At 43.8% G+C, this 26,099-nt stretch overlaps 1 protein-coding gene across 1 annotated transcript in view; it reads right to left on the bottom strand.

Moving 5' to 3' along the window:
• LOC141273533 (lysosomal acid lipase/cholesteryl ester hydrolase-like) overlaps positions 1-22,782 on the bottom strand; it is a 30,785-nt gene extending 8,003 nt beyond the window's left edge. Inside the window, exons 1-3 of the mRNA XM_073685516.1 lie at positions 22,601-22,782; positions 21,261-21,399; positions 8,486-8,600 (exon numbers count right to left, since the gene is read on the bottom strand). Of these exons, the coding sequence (XP_073541617.1) occupies positions 8,486-8,600; positions 21,261-21,399; positions 22,601-22,767 (421 nt within the window). The 5' untranslated portion in view covers positions 22,768-22,782. The remainder of the gene's footprint in view (positions 1-8,485; positions 8,601-21,260; positions 21,400-22,600) is intronic.
• Between the last annotated feature and the right edge of the window lie 3,317 nt (positions 22,783-26,099).

The raw sequence follows: 26,099 nt of genomic DNA, 5'->3' as shown, positions 1-26,099 counted from the left end.
GGAAAATCTTCCCTTCAACAAAGTGGGTGTATACTACAGGACTTCTCTGTGGAATTTTGCTTATTCTCCTCTATGATGCAGGCCAATCAAAAAACAAGGCTGCATCATAGAGGGGAAAAAGCAAAAACACGCAGAGAAAAGGTCTCAGCTGCAGCCTGCTCAGAGTATTCTTCTGAGACAAGATTTGACTCGAATGACAACTCTGAGAACTCCGGAGGCCATGCTTGCTATTGGAGCACCAACGCTGGAAATTCACTGCACCAGACCCAACTGTTACAGGTGATGCCCTGTGTTATTGCTTTTCTCTTGTGCTCTGGTACATTGGCAGCGCTGCCGTGTTTTGATTTGCCAGCGTCATTCAAGAGTATAAGTGAAGTCCCACACAGAAATTCTGTGATATACACCCAGTTGGCTGGAGGGAAAATTTCCATATTTGACATTATTTATGCCTAGGGGGCATAGCTTTGGAAGGTAGAGGCATTGAAAACAAAAAAAGAAAAAAAAAAAAACACAAACACTGTTCTAAAGTCAGTGGAACAGCACTAAATTAGAGGAGGCAGTCTGTTTAAAGAAGCACTCTTCCAATCAAAATTTGTATCCTCATTATATATTGCAATCATCATATTCTACAGCACTGTGTACTAACAATTGCTAATTTTGCCTTTCTACCCAGTTAACTCCTGTTTTCCATTAGGTCGATGACATTATGTGATTAAAAAACAGATCTCGCTGAATCCTTCTAAGCTCTATGCAGAAACAGGAGGTAAATTTTCCCTGTAAAAGTCATAAGTCACTGCAAAATTCACTGACAGGGGGAGGAGCAGAACAGCTGGGTCAGGAGTTGAAGTGGGGGGATGATAAATGCAGGGACAAGAGACCTCCTGTTTCTACATAAAGCAGAGAAAAAAGAAGAATTATCTGGGTAGAAAGGAAAAATGAGCAATTGTAAGTGCACAGTGCTATATAATAGGATGATTGCAATATATTAAGAGGATACAAACTTTGATTGGTGGAGCACTTCTTTAAAGAGAACCTGTCACCAAGCTTTCAGATTTTGCTCTTATTTCATCCCCGCTGTTCCAGAGGTTTCCATTTTTCATTATTTTTAAATCCGCCATATGGTTCCTGAGATTTAGTGCTAATTTTTAAAAGGTGTTTGGGGGCATGTTTTCAGACCATAAAAATTACCAAATAAAAAGTGCCCATATCACTGGAACCATATGGCAAATTAAAAAAATAAATAAAAATAAACCCCAAAAAACAGATTACTCAGGGGAGCAATGAAACTAAAAGAACAGCAAAAACTAGGGACAAGTCTTATTAATGTTATTAAAAAAAATCCAGTGAAAGTTTCGCTTCAAAAAAAAAGACATGGTTTTGATAGTTTTTTTGTAAGGGTCATAGCATTCACAGCACATTCATATTCCTAATATGTAACACTAGGGGGCACACTCGCCTTGTTTTTCTATGAGCAATGATCGTACTGGACACACTGCTCTCCGTACGAGGTGTAGTAGTAAAAAGTCGACAATTAATGACTCGCTTACATTATTTTGTAGATTCTGAAGTGTCCTGTTTAATCTACAGGTACAATAAATTAAAATATTATTAGTGGTATAACTCCTGATAGAGAGGAGAAAAATAAATAAAAAGAATAAGGAGGCACTAGAAAACTTTGTTATAACTAGAACATTAATAAACAAGGATGGATGCCACCCTAAATATTCTAGTGTAAAACTGAAGAATCAGATGTAACAAAATATTATTAATCATTATTATATACCCTTAGCAGGAAAAGTTCCTAACAGAGTGCTTCCGCCCCTACTCGGCACCGCAGTCTCGAGTAGACTGGCAGATGCCTGCAAATCAAGACATCCATCACACACAACTGCCTACCTACTCGCATCTCCAATATTTGCCACCAGCAGAGATTATGGGAAGATTATTAGGCTACCACTTCCACCTACGGCCAATGTGGGAAAGCAGTAGCCCACAGTAAATCAGTTATCCTTTTGCGTTAGACGCTACTGGTTCCTAGTGATCGTGCTGACAAAAATAATAATTAATCCTGTAACTAGTCCTCCAATATATAAAATTCTGGTAAGGAACAAATTAAGAAATACTATCTGAAAATTCATGGTATACTTCTGAGGTGTTACAACGCCTGCCCAGAATGACATGCCTTTTATTCTCTAAAGGAGGGAACTACCATCACAGTTACCAATGATGACTACACAGAATTACACAATTATTATAGGGGATCAGAACTCCTCCTCCCTGACCATATACTTCTATTCAGCAGAATATATAGGGAAGGATAATCGCAGTGGTACCTCAGGAGGCAGAGAAGATACTGGCTCTAACTGACCATATGGTGCTGTGATGATACACCATGGGACTGATAAGAGTATGGAGGAAAATTGTGGTGAAATCTGGAATCAAGATGGAGGCTGAAGAGAACCATAAAGGAAGTTGAATTGAAGGAAGTGCATACACCAAGTATTTAAGAGATGCCAAGTAGAATATCAGATGACGAGGGTTACAGGTGTGGTGAGAAAAAAATTGAAGCAGTGGAGATACCAGTATACAGGGCATATTGCAGCTGAAGCCAGTGATCACGTGAACCACTGGGGCTTGATGCTGGATTGGCCAATATTTAAAGAGAACACATGACCAGATCAAAAGAGATGAAGTTTTACCCTTATTTTATTACCGCTGATCCCCTGAGTATTCCAATTTTTTAATCCACTATTCAGTTTCAGAAATGCAGGACTTTTAATTTGGTGCTAACTTTTAATGGCTTTTTCTTAAAGGGAATCTGTCAGCAGGAGAGCCTGGTGTGGGCGCGGTCAGCTGTGGTGTGGGCGGGGTCAGCTTTCTCAGCTCTGCTTCATTCTAAATCTAAAAGCTCTGATTGTGTCAGAACGCATCTAAGTGATACATCAATGGATTCAGCTTCTCTTTGCCTACATTATGCTGCTCTCAGATGAGGCAGCAAACACCTGTTAAAAGAATCCTTTTAAGGGAGCTGTTCACACATATAATGCAGAGCAGCCTAAAGACACGCCCCATTAGTGATGGCTGTAAAAATGAGAAGTAAATATAACAGAGCATGGAACCATATGCCAGATTTCAAAGAAAAAAAAGACAAGAAAAAGGAGAAGAATCAGGTGCAGCAGGGATACATTTAGAGTACAAACTGGCCACTTTTGACCTGCTGACAGGTTCTTTTAAAAGGAGTTTTTCCAAGATCGCATTGATTGTTCAGCGAGACCCAAATATAAAATTTATAAATCCTTCTGAATATACTGTATTCTTTTTTGAAAGCGGCAGGGTGTCTGAACACTAACACCCAAAGTAATGAAAGCCAAGGCAGTGTTGCTAATGCTTTTGCAGATCTCACGCTGTTGTGCCTGTTGCAACAAGTGATTTATTCAGCGAGCGTTGTAACATCCTGACAAAGAAGAAAAGGGGAACCGAAAACACCAATATAATCTTTCATAAAGTAAATTGTGAAATGACAAGGTGGAATAACCATTTTTCCATCTTTAGAAGAATCATAAAAGCAGAGCTGAGTCACGAAGCTCAGAGACAGAACATTTCCAAAATGTCCAACCTTCAAAGGCTTCACACGATCCTTGAAGAACCAAGTCTGAACGTTTATGGTGGTGATTATACCAGATTGCCTTAACATTACCATTTCCACAGCAGAAGGTGGATTAACAGAACTGCACGTTTCCATGAAGTAGTCACTGGCACATCTTCAGTGTCTTCTAATGAAAGTCATGTTCTGTCATCGTTCCTCAGAGAGCCTTGTAGTTGCGCTCAGTTTCACATGTTTCCAAATCAAAATGCTGATCTTCCTAAACTCGGTTAGTTCCAAGAACACGTCTGGTAATGGACATACTGTCCTAGCCGCAAGGATTCCTCATGTTAGTACTTGGCTGCAATGTAGATGATGTTAATATTGCGTCATCCTCCAGGGGCAAGTGCGACTGAGAACCCTGTCCTTGTTACCGGCCAACCTAGGCATCTGCGTGAGGCCTGTGTCACTGCACCAGATCAATGCCCGACGTTTCACACTTCGTTAACTTAAAGAGCAGGATGTACGCAACGAGAAAATAATAACATAAAATGGAAAAGATAATTCCTGCACATAAAAAAAAGAAAAAATATTTCATGGGCGCGTATTCAAACAGGCTACTGTGTTTAGGGATGAAAGCCAGAAATCCGCAGTAAAAAGACAGCTGTCCTCTAATATGGGCTGAAAGCATGAACGGAAAAAAGACTCTACATCCAGAAAAGTGGAGACAAGTTCACAAATCTGGCTGGAAAACTGACATATGGGGCCAATTCTGTCCTTCAGCAGCAACATCAGAGCATACAGAAAATGGCATTTTGTAGATTTTTATTTTTTACAAATAGAGAAAACTTTACCAATCATGTTCCAAATAAAGGACTCCGAATACAACCAGATAAAACACTGAACTTAGGCGAAGGTCACATGTATTTAAAGGGGTTATCCTTAAAAGGGAGGGTCTTTAGGCTACTCTGCATCACTGCCCTGGGAGCCAGGCCCCTTTGGTAAAGACCATAAAAGTAGCACTAAATAAAAAGGCCCATATCTCTGGAACCAAATGGTGGTTTTAACCCCTTTACCCCCGAGGATGGTTTGTACGTTAATGACCGGGCCAATTTTTACAATTCTGACCACTGTCACTTTATGAGGTAATAACTCTGGAACGCTTCAACGTATTCCCCTGATTCTGAGACTGTTTTTTCGTGACATATTGTACTTCATGATTGTGGTAAAATTTCTTCGATATCACTTGCGTTTATTTGTGAAACGGAAATTTAGCAAAAATTTTGAACATTTTGCAATTTTCAAAATTTTAATTTTTATGCCCTTAAATCAGAGAGATATGTCACACAAAAGAGTTAATAAATAACATTTCCCACATGTCTACTTTACATCAGCACAATTTTGGAACCAAAATTTTTTTTGTTAGGGAGCTATAAGGGTTAAAAGTTGACCAGCGATTTCTCATTTTTCCAACAAAATTTACAAAACCATTTTTTTAGGGACCACATCACATTTGAAGTCACTTTGAGAGGTCTTTATGACAGAAAATACCCAAAAGTGACACCATTCTAAAAACTGCACCCCTCAAGGTGCTCAAAACCACATTCAAGAACTTTATTAACCCTTCAGGTGCTTCACAGGAATTTTTGGAATGTGGAAGAAAAAAATGAACATTTAACTTTTTTCACAAAAATGTTACTTTAGACCCAATTTTTTTTATTTTCACAGGGGTAACAAGAAAAAATGGACCCCAAAATTTGTTGTGCAATTTCCCCTGAGCACGCAGATACCCCATATGTGGGGAAAAAACACTGTTTGGGCGCACGGCAGGGCTCGGAAGGGAAGGAGCGCATTTCACTTTTTGATTGTAAAATTTGCTTGAATAATTAGCGGACGCCATGTTGCGTTGGGGAGCCCCTGTGTACCCAAACATTGGAGCTCCCCCACAAGTGACATCATTTTGGAAACTAGACCCCCCAAGGCACCTATCTAGATGCATAGTGAGCACTTGGAACCCCCAGGTGCTTCACAAATTGATTCATAAAAATGAAAAAGTGTTGTTGTTTTTTCACTTTTTAATTTTTACGAATCAATTTGTGAAGCACCTGGGGGTTCCAAGTGCTCACTAAGCATCTAGATAGGTGACTTGGGGGGTCTAGATTCCAAAATGGGGTCACTTGTGGGGGAGCTCCAATGTTTAGGCACGCAGGGGCTCTCCAAACGCAACATAGCATCCGCTAACAATTTGAGCCAATTTTCCACTCAATTTGTTAGCGGACACCATGTCGCGTTTGGAGAGCCCCTGATGTGCGTAAACAGTGGAGCTCCCCCAAAAGTGACCCAATTTTGGAAACTATACCCCTCAAGGATTTTATTAAGATGTATAGTGAACATTTTGAAACCAGAGGTACGACACAGAATTTGATAACATTAGGTCATCATATTGAATAAGTTGTCATTATTCTTGAGCGCAAGTGCTCGCTACTTGAGTTTGCATCGGGTACTCAGGTATGCACCATGTACAGCGTGTGCTCGAGTGACATGTTCGAGTCCCTGCTCCGCATGTTTCACAGTTATTAGACACCCAAAAAAAACATGCGGGGATCGCTCGTGCATGGCAGGCAATCCCCGCAAAGTTTTTTTGGCCGCGAAGCATATGGGGCGGAGACTCGAGCATGTCACTCAAATACCCACGATACTCAATGCATACCAGAGCACCCAATGCAAACTCAAGTAGCGAGCACTTGCGCTCAACACTAGTCGCCATATCGTCATCTTTTTTTCTTACTTTTGAAAAAAATCACAACCCCATCACAACCCTAACCCCAAACCCAGCCCTAACCCTATCCCAACCCTAACCTGAGAGTTTATTTTTTACGCCGTTCCTCATGCGGTATAAGCGATTAGACGACTTTATTCTTCGGGTCGGTGTGATTACAGCAATGCCAGAATCATATGGGGTTTTCATGACTGACAGCTGTCACACACTAAAAGATGCATTTTTTGTAAAATCTAGTTTTTGCATCGCCATATTTTGAGAGCTATAATTTTTCCACATTTTGGCCGACAATCATGCGACGGCTCGTTTTTTGCGGGATGAGTTGACGTTGTTATTGGTGCCATTTTCAGGCACGTGACATTTTTTGATCGCTTTCTATTCTGATTTTTGGGAGGCAGAATAAACAAAAACCAACAATTCAGGAATTGTTTTTTTTTTTTTATTCTGTTCCGCGTGTGGTAAAATTGATGAGGTAGCTTTATTCTTCGGGTCAGTACGTTTACAGCGGTACCACATTTATATTGTTTTTCTATGTTTTACACTTTCACATAAAAGCAATTTTATAGAAAAAATTATGTTTTAGCATACTTTATTCTGAGAGATCTATAACTTTTTTATTTTTCGGCTGATGGAGCTGTATGGCGGCTTGTTTTTTTGCGGGACGAGATGACGTTTTCAGCGGTACCATTTTTATTTATATTTGTGTTTTTGATCGCGTGTTATTCCATTTTTTGTTTGGCGGTATGGTGATAAAGCATTGTTTTTTGCTTCGTTTTTTATTTTTTTTTTTTACCGTGTTCACTGAAGGGGTTAACTAGTGGGACAGTTTTATAGGTCAGGTTGTTCCGGACGCAGCGATACCAAATATGTGTACTTTTATTGTTTTTTTTTATAATATTTATTGATGGGTACATTATATTTTTATTTTTGGTGGATTATATATTTTTTTTTTATATTTTTGCAATTTTTTTTTTATTTTTATTTTTTCACTTTCTGATAGTTTTTATACTTTATTACTTTGTCCCACTCTGGGACTTTCACTTTTTTTTCTCTGATCGCCTGCATGGCACAGGAATGCAGCACCATCCCTGTGCCATGCAGGCTGTCAGCGCTGGACAGGGAGAAGATAGTTTGGTCATGCTCTGCGCATGTCCAAAAAATCTTCTTGCTGTCTGGTGACCCGGATGTTGTCATGACGACATCGGGTCGTCATGGCAACATCCTGGAAGCCGCGGCAGACATCGCTGGAGGCCGGAAGAGGAGGTATCGGCGATCACCTCCCCTTGCCACCGCAATGCTGCGATCGACTTCGATCGCAGCATTGCGGGGGTTAATGTGCTGGGAGCGGTGCGGGACCGCTCCCTGCACATAGCCCTAGGTGTCAGCTGTGACAATCAGCTGACACCCGGCGGCGATCGCGCCCGCACAGCCTGTGTGCGGGCGAAATCGCCAGGGGGTACTAATACGTATCAGGTCCATAAGGCCCAGGGCACAGATACGTACTAATACGCCCTTGGTCGTAAAGGGGTTAAATAAAAATGTAAAAAAAGTATTCAGGTGTCGCACACCTTTTTCAGTTAAAACAAGCCCTGGAGCATATTCTCATGCAGGTCCCTGTCCGGCCCATAGATCTTAACAGCTCATTTACATATTCCAGAGAAATCCACATTTTTCTTATAAGACATCAGATCGCAGATATCAAGGTATCATTTTATTCAGCGTTCCATGACCTAAATGCTCATATAAACAGCTTAGGAGGGTTGAGCCTACTGACAGATTCCCTTTAAGTGCAGGCATAAACAATTTACTTGTTATTAAAAAAAACCTCTACATTGTAAATGAGGGGAAACAGGGTGTTTCATTTTAATTATTTTCTGCTTTCAGCTTCCTATGACCTACATGCCCATATAGACGGCTTAGCAGGCTTGATCCTACCGACAGATTCCCCTTAAGACACCATGTGCCAACATTTGGCTTAACTCTGATGATCTGATACATTTTACAATGTCTAAAATATATGACAGGGTGTTTAGGCAACATTTTTTTTGCAAATATATAATATTATTAAATTATAAACTGGTCTTGTTGGAAAATACTATGCTTTGCCACACACACACACCTACCTGTAAATGGGTATTTGACTCCGTGGGGTATTCTGTTGATGCTCAGAATATAGCCGTCTTCAGTGGCAACCTCATATTCCTCACTGGGATAACCACGATATCTAACCAATTCACTCTGTAGGGGGGGAAATAAAAAAAAAAAAAAGGTTACAGTGAAACAACCCAAACACAGTGTGAGATACAGAACTTACACTACGGCTAGGTGCACACACACATTGCTCTCCATCAGGGTTTTAAGTCGAATTTGCAGCTGACTTTTCTGTATGGATGTGCTCTCCATTTAAGGCTCTGTTTACACTTATACAGTTCTTCTTCACTGGACTTATATGCCTGGACTGCAAAACACTGTATTCAGATGTATACTGTACATTGCAGCGTGCCCATAAAATAAATGGGGAAAACAAAGTTACAAAGTTCTTTTAACTTTTTTTTTTTTTTTTTAATAAGACAAAAAAAAAAGAAAAAAAAAAAAAGGAAAAGAATACACTAGACTTATGAATCCCCCCAGCGAGCGCACTGTGGAGATTCTCCGGTTTCTGAGCCGGGACATATACATACTCCCAGCCAGAGCGCGTCCAGTGGGTGCGGCCTCGCTCCATACAGTTGTATGGAGCAAGGCCCCGCGCCCTCTAGTCAGCCACACTCACTGGACGGCTCCATCACTCCATAAAAGTATATGGAGAAAGGCCAAGCCCACCAACCGGGAGTATGTATAAACACATATGTACACGCCGATCCCGGCTCAGAAACCGGTGGTTTATTTCAATACTGCTAAAACATTATATAAAAACTAAGATTTTAAAACACACACACACACAATTAACAAATAAGGCAGCTATACCAAACCACAAGTATTTTCTGCCTGTACCAGTAAGACTAGTTGAGAAAAGAATAGGAAAAAATCATTTTGTATTTTACATTTACTATGGTATGGTGATGAATATTTATAGGAGCTTACAAGTATGGCTGTCAGGGCTGACATCATTTATAAACTTGGACAGTTTCTCAAGTTTTAATTCACTAGCAATACTGCGCTCTTTCCCTGTTTTGTGTAAGTACATAAGATACAGCAGAGAAATAAATAACGACAATAGTAGTTATTATTCCATACTGGGGTCTGTTAAACCCAAAACTGAAATTGAACTATTTAGACTTTAATACAGGGGACTTAGCTCCTATATGAATAATTTTTTACTCTAGATTTCACTAAAACAAGTTTTATACAAAAACAGTTTTATTAAATGCAAATGTATTATCATTATATCTCTCACGTGGCGATGTATAGAAGCACTGAATCGTACCTCATCTATGTGATCATACCCATCATGTCAGCACAATTCTAAAATCTACAGTACAAGTATAATTTTTATAGGGGATAAGACCCCTATGTGAAGATCTAAATAGTTCAATTTCAATTTTGGGAATGACCGATTGACTTTCAGGGTGGATCTATCTCAAGATTGCCTAAGATTGATGGATCTATCTACAGATTGCCTAATGTTCCCTGCCTCCCTGTCAGCACTTTACTTTGCAGCACTGATATTTGCTCAGGAAGGTAACTAAGAGCCTGGTGATCTGGATGTTGGGAAGTAATAGTCATTCTATACACAGAGACATAACCTCATCGCACAAAGTACAAGGCTGAAACTGAACAGACTCTTTCCCAACACCTTTATTGAAGAGTTCAAAGATTTATCCACATCTGAATTGTGTAGGATGTGGTAACATATATGAAGTAATGCGTCCAAGTGAATCACCTACCCAGACCCTTACACTAAACACTCCATAGGAACGGCTTAACGCAGGTAGGGCATATCAGGAACAAAAGGAAAGTCATAGGCTGGAGGGTAAAAAATAGTGTTACACATGGCAACCCAATATATCCAAGTGACCAGGTGGTACATTTCACATTAGCATGCACCAATTCTCCAAACCATGCAAGGAAGTGCCACCTCTTTCGCCATATATTGACGATGTACCTATATACCGCAAGAGGGGAGAGGCAGGCAGAGGTCCAATAAAACTGAAAAATGTCCTAAAAATCAGGTCTTTCATCTACACAATGTGAATTAAAACACCCTCTGATTAATGCCTGGGACCAGGACCATTTATGAAGAATAAGAGGACTTTCCAATCACATGCTTCATATAATAAACCCTCCATCCAGAGTTTATTGACGCGTGAGCTGTAAATTGCACAGAAAGTCGGTCTCCACTACTGTCTGCCAGTATTGGAAGCATTGCAGACTGTGTGGGGAATCACAAGACTCGCCCGTGTCTGTAACAAATTAACCCCTTCTTATATAAAATCAGAAAAATATAAATCTCATTGTTTCCATTTTACACCAAACAGAATGAAAAACAGTAACTGCTATTGTTTGCTAGCAAGTTATAGTCATTCCTATCATAGCCAGGTATGGAGTAACAGGACATGATCGGGCCGGGTTCTCATTCTATGCAAGTAAAGAACGACTCGATTCAAGAGAAAATCATGTAAGTGTAGAGCAAGTCAGACAACAGGTAAGTCATGAGAAATGTAAGGGTGGATTCACACAATGCAGAAATTACTGCGGCAATCATATTCATCTGAATGGAACCTGGAAAAATCCATGTTCTTGCTGCCAAAAAAATAATTTCCATTCACATAAATGGAAATTATTTTCAGTAGCAGAAATTTTTGGAACAAAATCTGCAGCATGTGAATTCACTCTAAGGGTTTTCTCACTTTAAGTTAAAGGAGAAGCTTTGCTGGCTCTTCTGAGAAAGCTGGGTCCCGTTTCTTAAAACCAGTGAGAAAACCAAGGGGACTTTACAAACATTTTTGATTTCTTTAAAGAGCATGTGTACTGTAAGTATTTAACAACGCGACCTAAATTTCCCCTGTGTATGCTATGTGAGCAGGGATTAAAGAGGACCTGCCGTTTGGTGAAAAGTGACCAGTTTTAGCTCATTATTTTATTTCCACTGTTCTGCTTAGTATTCCGCTCTTTGCATTTTTTTAATCCACCATACAGTTCCAGATATATGGTCTTTTTATTTAGTGCTAATTTTTGTGGTCTATATCAAAGGCGAGGTGACCTTAGAAATTAAATAAAAAGGCCCATATTTTTGTAACCATTAAACAAGAAAAAAAAATAATAGAACACTCAGGGAAGCAGTGCTAATAAAGAGTGCAGAAACCAGGGCTGTGGAGTCGGAGTCGTGGAGTCGGAGCAAAATGAACCGACTCAGACTCCTAAAATATATAATAAATCGGGTAGAGTAGTTCAATGTAGTTTGTGGGGAATATTTTTTTCACAAGAATTTGGGAAAGTTATGAAATGTCCTATAAATGTCTGTCCTATTCCTGATCTAAGGGTCTAGACCAGGGGTCTCAAACTCGGCTGGGTATATGGGCCGCACATGGAAAAAATTTGAATTTGGGGGGCCGCATTCTTTGTTCAATGTGACATTTTTAGTGATACCATTTTTTTTGTATACACCTTTTGAACATTTTTGCCGTGTTTATTTTCTTATGGCTTGGGTCGTTATGGATGTGGCGATAATAAACGTGCACTTTTTTGTGTTTACTTTAGTTTACATATAAAACAGCATTTTTAGTGCCCAATATTTTTTCATGCTTTATTTTATTTTTTATTTTTTTTACAATTTTATTTCCCCCAATTGGCCACATACAGTAATATTGTCTTACAATTAGCATCATATAGTAATAATGGAAAACATCTTGTAGTAATGTTCCCCATCCAAGTCCCCATCTTGTACTAATGTGCCCCATCCAGGTCCCCATCCTGTGGCTATGTGCCCCATCCAGGTCCCCATCCTGTGGCAATGTTCCCCATCCTGGCGCCCATCTTGTATTAATGTGCCCCATCCAGGTCCCCATCCTGTGGCAATGTTCCCCATCCAGGTCCCCATCTTGTGGCTCTGGTCCCCATCTTGTGGCTCTGGTCCCCATCTTGTGGCTCTGGTCCCCATCTTGTGGCTCTGTGCCCCATCTTGTGGCTCTGTGCCCCATCTTGTGGCTCTGTGCCCCATCTTGTGGCTCTGTGCCCCATCTTGTGGCTCTGTGCCCCATCCAGGTCCCCATCTTGTGGCTCTGTGCCCCATCCAGGTCCCCATCTTGTGGCTCTGTGCCCCATCCAGGTCCCCATCTTGTGGCTCTGTGCCCCATCCAGGTCCCCATCTTGTGGCTATGTGCCCCATCCAGGTCCCCATCCTGTGGCAACGTTCCCCATCCTGGCGCCCATCTTGTACTAATGTGCCTCATCCAGGTCCCCATCTTGGGGCTATGTGCCCCATCCAGGTCCCCATCCTGTGGCAATGTTCCCCATCCAGGTCCCCATCTTGTGGCTCTGGTCCCCATCTTGTGGCTCTGGTCCCCATCTTGTGGCTCTGGTCCCCATCTTGTGGCTCTGTGCCCCATCTTGTGGCTCTGTGCCCCATCTTGTGGCTCTGTGCCCCATCCAGGTCCCCATCTTGTGGCTCTGTGCCCCATCCAGGTCCCCATCTTGTGGCTCTGTGCCCCATCCAGGTCCCCATCTTGTGGCTCTGTGCCCCATCCAGGTCCCCATCTTGTGGCTCTGTGCCCCATCCAGGTCCCCATCTTGTGGCTATGTGCCCCATCCAGGTCCCCATCCTGTGGCAACGTTCCCCATCCTGGCGCCCATCTTGTACTAATGTGCCTCATCCAGGTCCCCATCTTGGGGCTATGTGCCCCATCCAGGTCCCCATCCTGTGGCAATGTTCCCCATCCAGGTCCCCATCTTGTGGCTCTGGTCCCCATCTTGTGGCTCTGTGCCCCATCTTGTGGCTCTGTGCCCCATCCAGGTCCCCATCTTGTGGCTCTGTGCCCCATCCAGGTCCCCATCTTGTGGCTCTGTGCCCCATCCAGGTCCCCATCTTGTGGCTATGTGCCCCATCCAGGTCCCCATCCTGTGGCTATGTGCCCCATCCAGGTCCCCATCCTGTGGCAACGTTCCCCATCCTGGCGCCCATCTTGTACTAATGTGCCTCATCCAGGTCCCCATCTTGGGGCTATGTGCCCCATCCAGGTCCCCATCTTGTGGCTATGTGCCCCATCCAGGTCCCCATCTTGTGGCTCTGGTCCCCATCTTGTGGCTCTGTGCCCCATCCAGGTCCCCATCTTGTGGCTATGTGCCCCATCCAGGTCCACATCTTGAGGCTCTGTACCCCATCCAGGTCCACATCTTGAGGCTCTGTGCCCCATCCAGGTCCCCCTCTTGTGGCTATGTGCCCCATCCAGGTCCCCATCTTGGGGCTATGTGCCCCATCCAGGTCCCCATCTTGGGGCTATGTGCCCCATCCAGGTCCCCATCTTGGGGCTATGTGCCCCATCCAGGTCCCCATCTTGGGGCTATGTGCCCCATCCAGGTCCCCATCTTGGGGCTATGTGCCCCATCCAGGTCCCCATCTTGTGGCTCTGGTCCCCATCTTGTGGCTCTGTGCCCCATCCAGGTCCCCATCTTGTGGCTATGTGCCCCATCCAGGTCCACATCTTGAGGCTCTGTGCCCCATCCAGGTCCACATCTTGAGGCTCTGTGCCCCATCCAGGTCCCCCTCTTGTGGCTATGTGCCCCATCCAGGTCCCCATCTTGGGGCTATGTTCCCCATCCAGGTCCCCATCCTGTGGCAATGTGCCCCATCCAGGTCCCCATCTTGTGGCTCTGTGCCCCATCCAGGTCCCCATCTTGTGGCTATGCGCCCCATCCAGGTCCCCATCCTGTGGCAACGTTCCCCATCCTGGCGCCCATCTTGTACTAATGTGCCTCATCCAGGTCCCCATCTTGGGGCTATGTGCCCCATCCAGGTCCCCATCCTGTGGCAATGTTCCCCATCCAGGTCCCCATCTTGTGGCTCTGGTCCCCATCTTGTGGCTCTGTGCCCCATCTTGTGGCTCTGTGCCCCATCTTGTGGCTCTGTGCCCCATCTTGTGGCTCTGTGCCCCATCCAGGTCCCCATCTTGTGGCTCTGTGCCCCATCCAGGTCCCCATCTTGTGGCTATGTGCCCCATCCAGGTCCCCATCTTGTGGCTATGTGCCCCATCCAGGTCCCCATCCTGTGGCTATGTGCCCCATCCAGGTCCCCATCCTGTGGCAACGTTCCCCATCCTGGCGCCCATCTTGTACTAATGTGCCTCATCCAGGTCCCCATCTTGGGGCTATGTGCCCCATCCAGGTCCCCATCTTGTGGCTATGTGCCCCATCCAGGTCCCCATCTTGTGGCTCTGGTCCCCATCTTGTGGCTCTGTGCCCCATCCAGGTCCCCATCTTGTGGCTATGTGCCCCATCCAGGTCCACATCTTGAGGCTCTGTACCCCATCCAGGTCCACATCTTGAGGCTCTGTGCCCCATCCAGGTCCCCCTCTTGTGGCTATGTGCCCCATCCAGGTCCCCCTCTTGTGGCTATGTGCCCCATCCAGGTCCCCATCTTGGGGCTATGTGCCCCATCCAGGTCCCCATCTTGGGGCTATGTGCCCCATCCAGGTCCCCATCTTGGGGCTATGTGCCCCATCCAGGTCCCCATCTTGTGGCTCTGGTCCCCATCTTGTGGCTCTGTGCCCCATCCAGGTCCCCATCTTGTGGCTATGTGCCCCATCCAGGTCCACATCTTGAGGCTCTGTGCCCCATCCAGGTCCACATCTTGAGGCTCTGTGCCCCATCCAGGTCCCCCTCTTGTGGCTATGTGCCCCATCCAGGTCCCCATCTTGGGGCTATGTTCCCCATCCAGGTCCCCATCCTGTGGCAATGTGCCCCATCCAGGTCCCCATCTTGTGGCTATGTGCCCCATCCAGGTCCCCATCTTGTGGCTATGTGCCCCATCCAGGTCCCCATCTTGTGGCTCTGGTCCCCATCTTGTGGCTCTGTGCCCCATCCAGGTCCCCATCTTGTGGCTATGTGCCCCATCCAGGTCCACATCTTGAGGCTCTGTGCCCCATCCAGGTCCACATCTTGAGGCTCTGTGCCCCATCCAGGTCCCCCTCTTGTGGCTATGTGCCCCATCCAGGTCCCCATCTTGGGGCTATGTTCCCCATCCAGGTCCCCATCCTGTGGCAATGTGCCCCATCCAGGTCCCCATCTTGTGGCTCTGGTCCCCATCTTGTGGCTCTGTGCCCCATCCAGGTCCCCATCTTGTGGCTATGTGCCCCATCCAGGTCCACATCTTGAGGCTCTGTGCCCCATCCAGGTCCACATCTTGAGGCTCTGTGCCCCATCCAGGTCCCCCTCTTGTGGCTATGTGCCCCATCCAGGTCCCCTCTTGTGGCTATGTGCCCCATCCAGGTCCACATCTTGAGGCTATGTGCCCCATCCAGGTCCCCTCTTGTGGCTATGTGCCCCATCCAGGTCCCCTCTTGTGGCTATGTGCCCCATCCAGGTCCCCTCTTGTGGCTATGTGCCCCATCCAGGTCCCCTCTTGTGGCTATGTGCCCCATCCAGGTCCCCTCTTGTGGCTATGTGCCCCATCCAGGTCCACATCTTGAGGCTATGTGCCCCATCCAGGTCCCCTCTTGTGGCTATGTGCCCCATCCAGGTCCCCTCTTGTGGCTATGTGCCCCATCCAGGTCCCCTCTTGTGGCTATGTGCCCCATCCAGGTCCCCTCTTGTGGCTATGTGCCCCCTGTGCTGTTCTTCACACACATAAAATAGAAAAAAAAAAGATGATTCTCACCTGTCCTCCGTTCCCTCGGCGGCCTTCCTGCAGATGTGGCCCGCAGGCACCACAGAGTCCGACCCCTTGACGATCCCGACCTGGTCCAGGAGGAGCCGCCGACAGCAGCGCTGCATTGCCGCACAGAGACCGTCTCCCAGCACAGCATTTTCAATGTCAGCCACCGGCCAATCAGAGGCCAGCAGCTGACATCTGCATATGGCAATGACGTCATACTCGCTGCGCCGACACGCAGATATCAGCTGCTGGCCTCTGATTGGCCAGCGGCTGGCATTGGAAATGCTGTGCTGGGAGACGGTCTCTGTGCGGCAATTCAGCGCTGCTGTCGGCGGCTCCTCCTGGACCAGGTCGGGATCGTCAAGGGGTCTGTGCCTGCGGGCCGCATAAAGCAGCCTCAGGGGCCGCATGCGGCCCGCGGGCCGCGTGTTTGAGACCCCTGGTCTAGACTTTTAGCGGAGATGAATCTGTGCTACAGTAAATTTATCACTTAAACATGAGCCATGTATGAGGGAGTCAGAGGCCTGGAAATTGAGGAGTCGGAGGTTTGGCTTTCTGACTCCACAGCCCTGGCAGAAACTGTGCCCTTCTGACCTGGTGACAGATCCTCAAACAATTATTCCCATTACCAATTACCTGTAGAAACAATTACTTGTTCTTAAGAATACTCTTCATTTTCAATATCAAATGACCAAGTTCTCCAAAAAATATGACGTAGTGGTCATGGGAGATTTCAACTATCCAGACATTTGTTGGGAATCTCTCTCAAGTAAAGCTAACAGGTCAAGCAAATTCTTATCCTCTCTGGCTGACAACTTTATCTTCCAAAAGGTAGGGGAGAAAACAAGGGGATCTGCTTCTTTGGATCTAATCCTTATAAACAGGGAGGAAATGGTTGAGGAGGTAAAGGTGGCTGGGACCCTAGGAGGCAGCGATCATGCTATTATAGAATTTTGGATAACTAGAGGAGAAAGACATGTGAAGACTCAAACTTCAAGGTTAGATTTCAGAAAGGCAGATTTTAAGCGACTCAGAAAGAGAATAGGAGGGATCCAATGGCTGGATGTCCTTAAGGACAAAAATGTCCAGGAAGGATGGGAAATTTTTAAAAATGAGATTCTCAAAGCACAATAGTTAACAATCCCGAAAAGTAGGAAGAATGGGAAGCATTTAAGGAAACCAGGATGGATGAACACAGAACTTAAACACATGCTAAAAAGAAAGAAAGAAATGTTTATCAAATGGAAAGAGGGAGGCATATCTAAAGAAGATTATAATGCAGTCTGCAGATCCTGCAGGGCACGTATCAGGTTAGCTAAAGCTGACAATGAATTAAGGCTTGCAAGAGATGTCAAAAGCAATAAAAAAAGGATTTTGGGGGTATGTCAAAAGTAAAAGAAAAGTCAAAGATGCTATAGGATTTTTACAGGATGAAAATGGTGAAATGGTAAGAAAGGATGTTGAGAAGGCCGAACTTTTTAATTCCTATTTTGCATCTGTTTTCTCTCTGAAAGAAAATGTAACATCAACTGATCTTCACTGTCCTATTAAAGGAATAGAAGAATCCAAGTTATCTGTAAACAGAGAGATTGTGAGGGACTATTTAGCTAACATAAATGAGTTCAAGTCTCCAGGTTCAGATGAACTACACCTCAGAGTACTGAAGGAGATTGTAGAAGAAATTTTAGAACCACTCTCCATAATCTTAGAAAATTCTGGGAGAACAGGAGAAGTCCCAGAAGACTGGAGAAGAGCAAATTTTGTTCCTATCTGCAAAAAGGGGAAGAAGGTGGACCCAGGGAACTATAGGCCGGTGAGTCTGACTTCTATACCAGGAAAGATCTTTGAACAAATTATTAAATGGCTTCACATCCAGTTGGATGAATGTCTCAAGTGGGGTACCACAGGGCTCCGTCCTGGGACCTGTATTGTTCAACATCTTTATCAATGATTTAGATGAAGGAATTGAGGGTAAACTGATTAAATTTGCTGATGACACAAAGCTAGGAGGGATAACTAATACTAGAGAAGACAGAGAGGATTCAAAAAGACCTAAATAAACTGGAGCAGTGGGCAGTAACTAACAGAATGTTTTTTAACAGGGAAAAATGCAAAGTACTACATCTGGGCAATAAAAATGTAAGAAGCATATACAAAATAGGAGGAATAGAGCTAAGCAACAGTACATGTGAAAAAGACTTGGGTATACTAATAGATCATAGACTGAACAGGAGTCAACAATGTGATGCAGCAGCAAAAAAGGCAAATACATTTCAGGGAAGTATTAACAGAAGCATACAGTCTAGATCACGTGAAGTCATTATCGGACTTTACTCCTCTTTGGTCAGACCTCATCTGGAATACTGCGTCCAGTTTTGGGCACCACATTTTAAAAAGGACATCGACAAACTGGAGCAAGTTCAGAAAAGAGCGACCAGAATGGTGACCGGTCTGCAAACCATGTCCTATGAGGAACGGTTACAGGATTTGGGAATGTTTAGCTTGCAAAAAAGAAGACTGAGAGGAGACTTAATAGCCGTCTACAAATATCTCAAGGGCTGTCACATTGTAGAAGGATCATCTTTATTCTCATTTGCACAAGGAAAGACTAGAAGCAATGTGATGAATCTGAATGGGAGGAGACACAGATTAGATATTAGAAAAAACTTTTTGACAGTTAGGGTGATCAATGAGTGGAACAGGCTGCCACGAGAGGTGGTGAGTTCCCCTTCAATGGACGTCTTCAAACAGAGGCTGGACAGATATCTGTCTGAGATGATTTAGTGAATCCTGCTTTGAGCAGGGGGTTGGACCAGATGACCCAGGAGGTCCCCTCCAACTCTTCCATTCTATGATTCTAGGATTCAAGAATGAAGAGAAGGGGTTGACGTTATCTTCTGCTCTATGCCTAGAGAATGGACCACTGCAGTGGACAAACAAGTGCAGTGCTTACCAGGGGTGTAGAGTCGGTAAGCCAAACCTCTGACTCCACAGCCCGGCCTCACTACTGAGCATGTACATAAAGTGCAGCACAGATTTATCTCAACTAAAAGCCGAGACCCTTAGATCAGGAACAGAACAGACATTTATAGGACATTTCATAACCTTCCCAAATTCTTATAAAAACACTTACAGCACATCCTGCATTGTACTATTGTACCCAATTTATTATATATTTTAGGAGTCAGAGTTGGTCCATTTTATACCGACTCAAGACACCACAGTACTGGTACTTGCAATCGCATTTCTATAGCGCTTGTAATCACCGCTCTGAACCTGGCAGGATCCATGGAGTGCACTCTTATCAGCTGATGAGACCACCCTCATTGCCTCTGCACTCCTCTGATGCTGCCTCATATTGTACATCGGAGAGGACACACCTGAACAACTGTCCATCAATGAGGAGTGCTCCCTCCAATCTCCACATACACCAAGCAAGCCAGAAGTCTGATGAAATTAAGAACAACCCTTTAAAGATGGGCTTCATAAACCAAACAGAGAACTCTAAATCAAAGAGGTTACCTAACTATTTTCAAAACAGCAGCAAGCGTTAAAATCAATCACACTCATCTCAGTGGGTCATGCTGTTCTTGGCTTATAAGTGGCCGGCACATGCCTGCTCAGTGGTCACTTGCTCACCACTTGTAAGCAAATACTCGGAACAGTAATGGATTGCAGAACAAAAGCATATAGGGAAGCAAATATAGCTTCCTTTCGCTATTTTATCCCATTTGTAGCAATTTAAAAGTTCCACTCCAGTGTTTTTTTTTTTCCCCTATGCGTTAACTAATCAGTAATGTTTGTTCAGTGTGCACTTTAAAGTATTTACCAGTTGCATCTTCTACCGTTTCCAGCGCTGCTCCGGTCCTCTCCAGTGTCATGTGACTACAGTGGTGAAGCGCCGGCTCACGCAGCGTTTTTATGTAGACCTGAAAATCACTTTCTCCAGAAAAGTCTGTGAGACTCAGAACAAGAATCTTATACGATTAAATTAAAAGGGGTCATCTGGAATTTTTCTTTTTCTCAATGGGGCTAAGCACTTAACGATAACTACCTGCCTCTGCTGCCTTGCGACGATCTTTCCCAGCTCAGAGTAGTCACATACCACTCCTGGGGCAATTCTGATGGTTCCTGTGACAGAACAGTTCCTTCTCTTCCACTCTGTCATCGGGGCATCACAGCCGACGTCATATTGACAGACGGCTCAGCTGAACGCAGGGGATGGAGCCAGCTGTGAATCAACATGACATCTGCAGTGACACCCCTTCGAGAGAGCGGAAGAGAAGGAACTGCTGTGTCGATGTTACGTCACAGTAAGGAGAATGGCGGCTACTAGGAGCAGTTCTGTGACCGCTCTGAGCCGGGAGAGATTGTTGCAGGACAGAATAAACCGGTAGTTCACAGCTACCTCCTGAAAAGTGTTTAGCTCCAAATGGAATAAGAAATTCCCAGATTACCACTAAGAAAGGAAGTAATGGTCGGGTCTTGTGAGCCAGAAACCCAACGCTGCGGTCACATGAGAGGAACTGGAACAGCGCTTGGAATGACAGAAGACAGCCACCCATAAGTATTTTAATGCACACACAGTACAAATATTACTAAATCGCCAAGAAATAGGGAAATTTAATTAACTCTGCAGCGTTTTCTTTTTTTTTATAAAAGTATCTAAAAGAAAATAACGTGACATCTCCTTTAGCAGAATGTAAATCACATGCAAGGAATAGGAACATCCTGCCAGCGCTGCGTCTTAAGATAACGTTCCCAGTCTCACGTCGGTCACGTCAGACTCGAGCACAGAGAAGATGATCAGACATGCTCTCAGGACATTAGCCATGTCTTCCTCCTTCGTTTCTTGCCACAATGACCCTATTTTTCAGGCGACGCACCTCTTTTAATGTGTTAGGATATGATCATGCTGCCATTTCAGTCTCCATTAACATTATCATCACTTTTGATAGCAGGAAAAGAAGATACCACAATGGACCCCCTTAACAATTAATGGGGTCCTATGGGCACAATTCATTCAGCTCCAGTACAGCACTAGGGATCACATCCACCCCCTGACTATATATAGCAATTAGTACATTACTTACAATATTCATGGTAGCTTCGGGGTCTGCAGTATATAGGAAGTCTCCAACATCTCGTCTAGCTTTCGGTGACCTCTCCCATGTCTGGGCTGTAATGCCACTGATCAATATGGGCACGGCAGCCAACCACCACATCTTGGGACTGGAAAGTAATGAACATATATATTATAGTTAAGTATTAGACAGAAAATATACAAATAACTGACACAGCAGAATGGTTTGAATGCTTAACTCATATCATAAAATCTGGTACAGAGAGGGCCGTGTGTAGAAAATGACACACTGATGTACAGAGTAGGGCAGTAGTTCTCAGTCAGCGGTGCACAATCTTTTCTGGTCTGTGGTCCATACTGTGAGATTGCCCCTTTAAGTAGGATTGGTACAATGTAAGACTTTGATATTAAAGCCCTTACCTTAGGATAGGTAATCACGGGTGTTTGACTCCAAGCACCCCCACCGTCAGCGGGTCCTCTGTGGACTGGTGAGCTCTGCTTTTCCCCTATAGATTACCGGGCACAGCGCTGCACTTTTATAGCTGGTATTGCCTAGTAAACAGGACTGTGCCATAGTACGAGGCAGTCACTGCAACATGTGTGGATGACAGGGACGCCATACAGTGTACCCCCATCCCCCTCATCATATATTGGGGCCGGAGACCAGGTAGTTCGTCTCCTCCATCCACTGAATCTTCCAGCAGTCTGGAGAGCTGATGAGGACTCTGATCGTCGTGCTACTTTCTCCTATCACCCTGATCACTCACATGTGATTCCCCAATATATGAGGGAAGGCGGGTAAAGGAAAATCTCCCTGATAGAAGCTGTCGTCCAGGGAGAGGATCCTGCTGGCAATGGACGGTACCAAGAGGCTCCTCCTCAGACAGCGGCTAATGCCCCCGGTGGGGAATACAATCAGGCCCAATATACAGGAGACGATCCGGGGCCACGTGTGCTAATCAGGTGGAAATTAAATCTATACATATTATATATACATACACACACATAGTGTATGTACAGTATGTTATATATTATATATACACACACTTATATGCATGTGTATACAATACTGTACATATTACACACATCACATGTACTGTATTATATATTATACAGCATATAACTGTGTAATACCACATCAGCAGATTACACACACATTATATATACACACACACTGTACATATACTATATGTGTGTAATATACATACACACACTGTGTAATATACACACATATGCTGTATGTATAGTATACAGTATATCACTATGTAACGACACCCCAGCAGATTACAACTAGAGCGGCTGCAGTATAGTGAGCTGAGGGCTGTACAGCACACACAGCCATGTACATACCACACAGCACCGGGCACCCAGCTGCTCCTTCTCCACCACTGACAAGTCGCAGACTGCAGCCAATCACAGGGCTCCCGCCGCTCACACCATACACTCCTTCCTGGAAAGGCGGAGCTGAGGCGACTGATGGTGACAATCAGCCAATCAAGAGAGCTTGAGACCGACATGGTCTAACCAATAAGAGCACAGGTCTCATGACGCACCGTGTAGGCGAAGGATCCAATCGGTGTTCTGCGTGCAAATCACATGGGACTGTCTGTAGGCTCTTGCAACAAGGGTCATGTGACGTTAGAAGTCCAAAGACAGTTTCCACGTGGGTGCAGACGGTCGCAGGGTGTGTGTGCTGAGCCCACGCTCCACAACTCACTGCAGTGTCATCCTGTCTTATCAGTGCTATTAAAGTATCCTATATAACATACGAGACAATATTAAAGAGCTCAACCCCCTGAGGACCAGGACATTTTTTTTTTTCCTTTGCACACTTTTTTTTTTTTTTTTGCAAAAAGGTAGAAAAAAATGAACCCTTGTGAGATCAAGGTATCCTAAGTATGTTTTTTGTGTTGTGTGCAGATCAGACATTTTTATTGACACCTTTTTGGGTCCAAATTAAGTTTCGATAACTTTTTATTGCATTTTTGGAGGAGAGGCGGCAACTGAAAAATGACAATAATGGTGTTTACATTTTTTTCTGTGTAACCCTCTGTGTAAGGAGCAGACTCAACTCTAGACCAATACATACACTGACATGTGACATGGGATACGTATATCTATGTCACATAGCAGGAAGAGGTTAACGCTCCTAAACTATGACTGTCACTCTTGTTTGTATATTGAGGCCTTATTCCTATCACACTATGGAATTACATACATCTAGAAAATGCCAAGCAGTCAGACAACCACTAATCGGAAAGTGATGGCCTGAACAATCACCAAGAAAGCAGTAAAAAGAACGGACGTATGCATGTCTATGAGAGCCAGCACTCGCCGTCATCCATAAAAAAAAATGCTTTATTGGATCATGTTAAAAACATAAGTGGCTGAGAACAATGTAGATATAATAGCAAGAAAAGAACACAGACCCTTCCCAGGTAACGCGATTCTGACTGATACGGTCCTTAGTCTGTGGCTCAGACTATGCACTATACTGGTAAGAAAGGCGTTGTTTGGGAAATAGTGATGGGCAGTCCGGCTCTTTTTGGTGATCTGGCTCCGCTCACCAAAAAGAGACGGCTCTTTTGGATCCTAAATGGATCCCTATTAAATATGTGTTCACCATAGGAGAACACATATTTAAAGTGCACCTGTCAGCAGGATTGTGCTTCGTAAACCAAATACACTGTAAGGTGGGCGCCGTTACACTGATTAATATGATACCTTTGTTGATGAAATCCGTCCAGTGGTTATTTTATAATCTTTACTTTCATTTCTGCCATAATGATATGCTCATGCTCTGGTGCTCTCATTATGTATTCCTATCTCTGCCTTGTGACAGGTCACTGTGCTTTCAGTGACCTGCCTACTATTTTACATACTGACTGTGTAATTTGTGTCACAAAGTGAAATTTACATTCCCCAAAATGGCCGCGGCGGCTAGCGCATGCGCAGTAGCATCTCTCATTTGCCTATCTCTGCCTTGTGACAATTATACCCTGGAATAAAAAATTGTAAAAATACATATACATATAATATATAGAATATATGAGGTATTAGTTGATAGTTGCGTATTTTGGCCAAAATATCAACTAATGCCTCATATATTTTATATATATATATATATATATATATATATATATATATATATATATGTATTTTTGCACTTTTTTATTTCAGGGTGCAGCCAGGCCCATTAGTGCTGGCATTGTAAACTAGGGGATCTCATGAGGTGCACTTGGATAGTATCGGGCAGCCCGCCTAATCTAATAGTATGGACGTAACTAATAGGCTGTAAGCCGAATACTGTGCACTACCCAAGTGTGAACAGGGCCCTATACAAGCCTTTTTGTGTGCAATTTTAATACTAAGCAATCACCACCTCCATGAAATGGTAGGTTGTGAGTGATTGTCTCATCAGTATTTTGGACCTGTGTTTCCACCATCTTTATTATATGGGTTTGCTATATCAGCTTTCCTGCATTAGTTCTGAGATCTGGCAGGTAATCACTCTTGCCTTTTTTGCGGTGAAATAAGTCACCAATTTTCTAAGTAAATACATTTCTAAAGGTGCTATTGACATGAAATTCTCACCAGATGTCGGCAATAACCAATCCAATCCACACAGGCAAAGAAATCACCATAGATGTCCATAAATTAAGCTACATGTAATAATGAGAAATTGAACCATAAGTGTTCATAAGAACCAGCGTAGGGTATTCAATTCTTTATTTACAAATTGCCGTAAAGCAAATAAACCCTAACTAAAGATTGTATAATGGATAAAATACTGTTCCACAGAGCTTCCAAAGGGGAGGCCGCTGGTTTATTTTACTAGCAATGTTTGTCAGTTGGTCCACACTAATGAATAAGGTGCTGGTCTGCGGCCACACCATATACTGAAATTGACGTATAATACCGTGAATTAAAGACTAATCATAACAAAGCAGGGGATATTAGATCAGTTAGTTGGCAACTGGTTAGTTAGCTATATACCTTATTAGTGATACACTGGTTGAATGACTTTATAAGACAAAATATAGCAATACCAGTTAGTAATATTTGAATGGAGGTTACTCCGTGATGGATAGATTGAATTATTGAAGGCGATGGAGATAAAATCCCTGTGAGACATTGTTCATTAGGAATTACCCCTCATAAATAAAATAACAACATTGAGTTCTCTGGTGCGAGACTCCCCACACTTCACTGTTGTGAATGTCAAAAAGTCCTATTCCAATATTTGGAAAATTCCTCTAAGGAATGACTAACACAAACTTGTGTTTTTAATTTTGCACATTAGTTATTAAAGAGTTGAATCTTTAGTTAGGGTTTATTTGCCTTACGGCAAATTATAATGAGAAATGACACAGGGGGAAAAGTATTGAACACATGAAGAAAGAGAGGTGCAAAAAGCCATGGAAAGCAATGACACCAGCTGAAATCTATCAGTAATTAGAAAGCAATCCTGCCACTTATTATTTTTCACTATCAGCTGGTTCAACTGATGGCTTATAAAAAAAGGTGTCTCATTACCAAGGTGCCACACAAGAAACATCTCATGATGGGTAAAATCATTGAGCTGTCTCAGAACCTTTGCAACCTTATTGTTACAAAACATGCTGATGCCATTGGTTACAGAAGAATTTGTAATCTTCTGAAGGTTCCAGTGAGCATTGTTGGGACCATTATCCAGAAGTGGAAAGAATAAAATTTCACCATAAACCGGCCACGACCAGGTGATCCCCACAAGATTTCTGATAGGAATGAAAAGAATTATCAGAAGAGTTGTCCAAGAGCAGAGTCAAGGACCACCTGTGAAGAGCTACAGAAAGACCTGGAAAGAGCG

Source organism: Phyllobates terribilis, unplaced genomic scaffold (genome assembly GCF_046119375.1).
Source record: "Phyllobates terribilis strain yellow unplaced genomic scaffold, ASM4611937v1 Scaffold_5__5_contigs__length_657084704, whole genome shotgun sequence".
Lineage (NCBI taxonomy): Eukaryota > Metazoa > Chordata > Amphibia > Anura > Dendrobatidae > Phyllobates > Phyllobates terribilis.
This window is presented reverse-complemented; position numbering and strand designations above follow the sequence as displayed.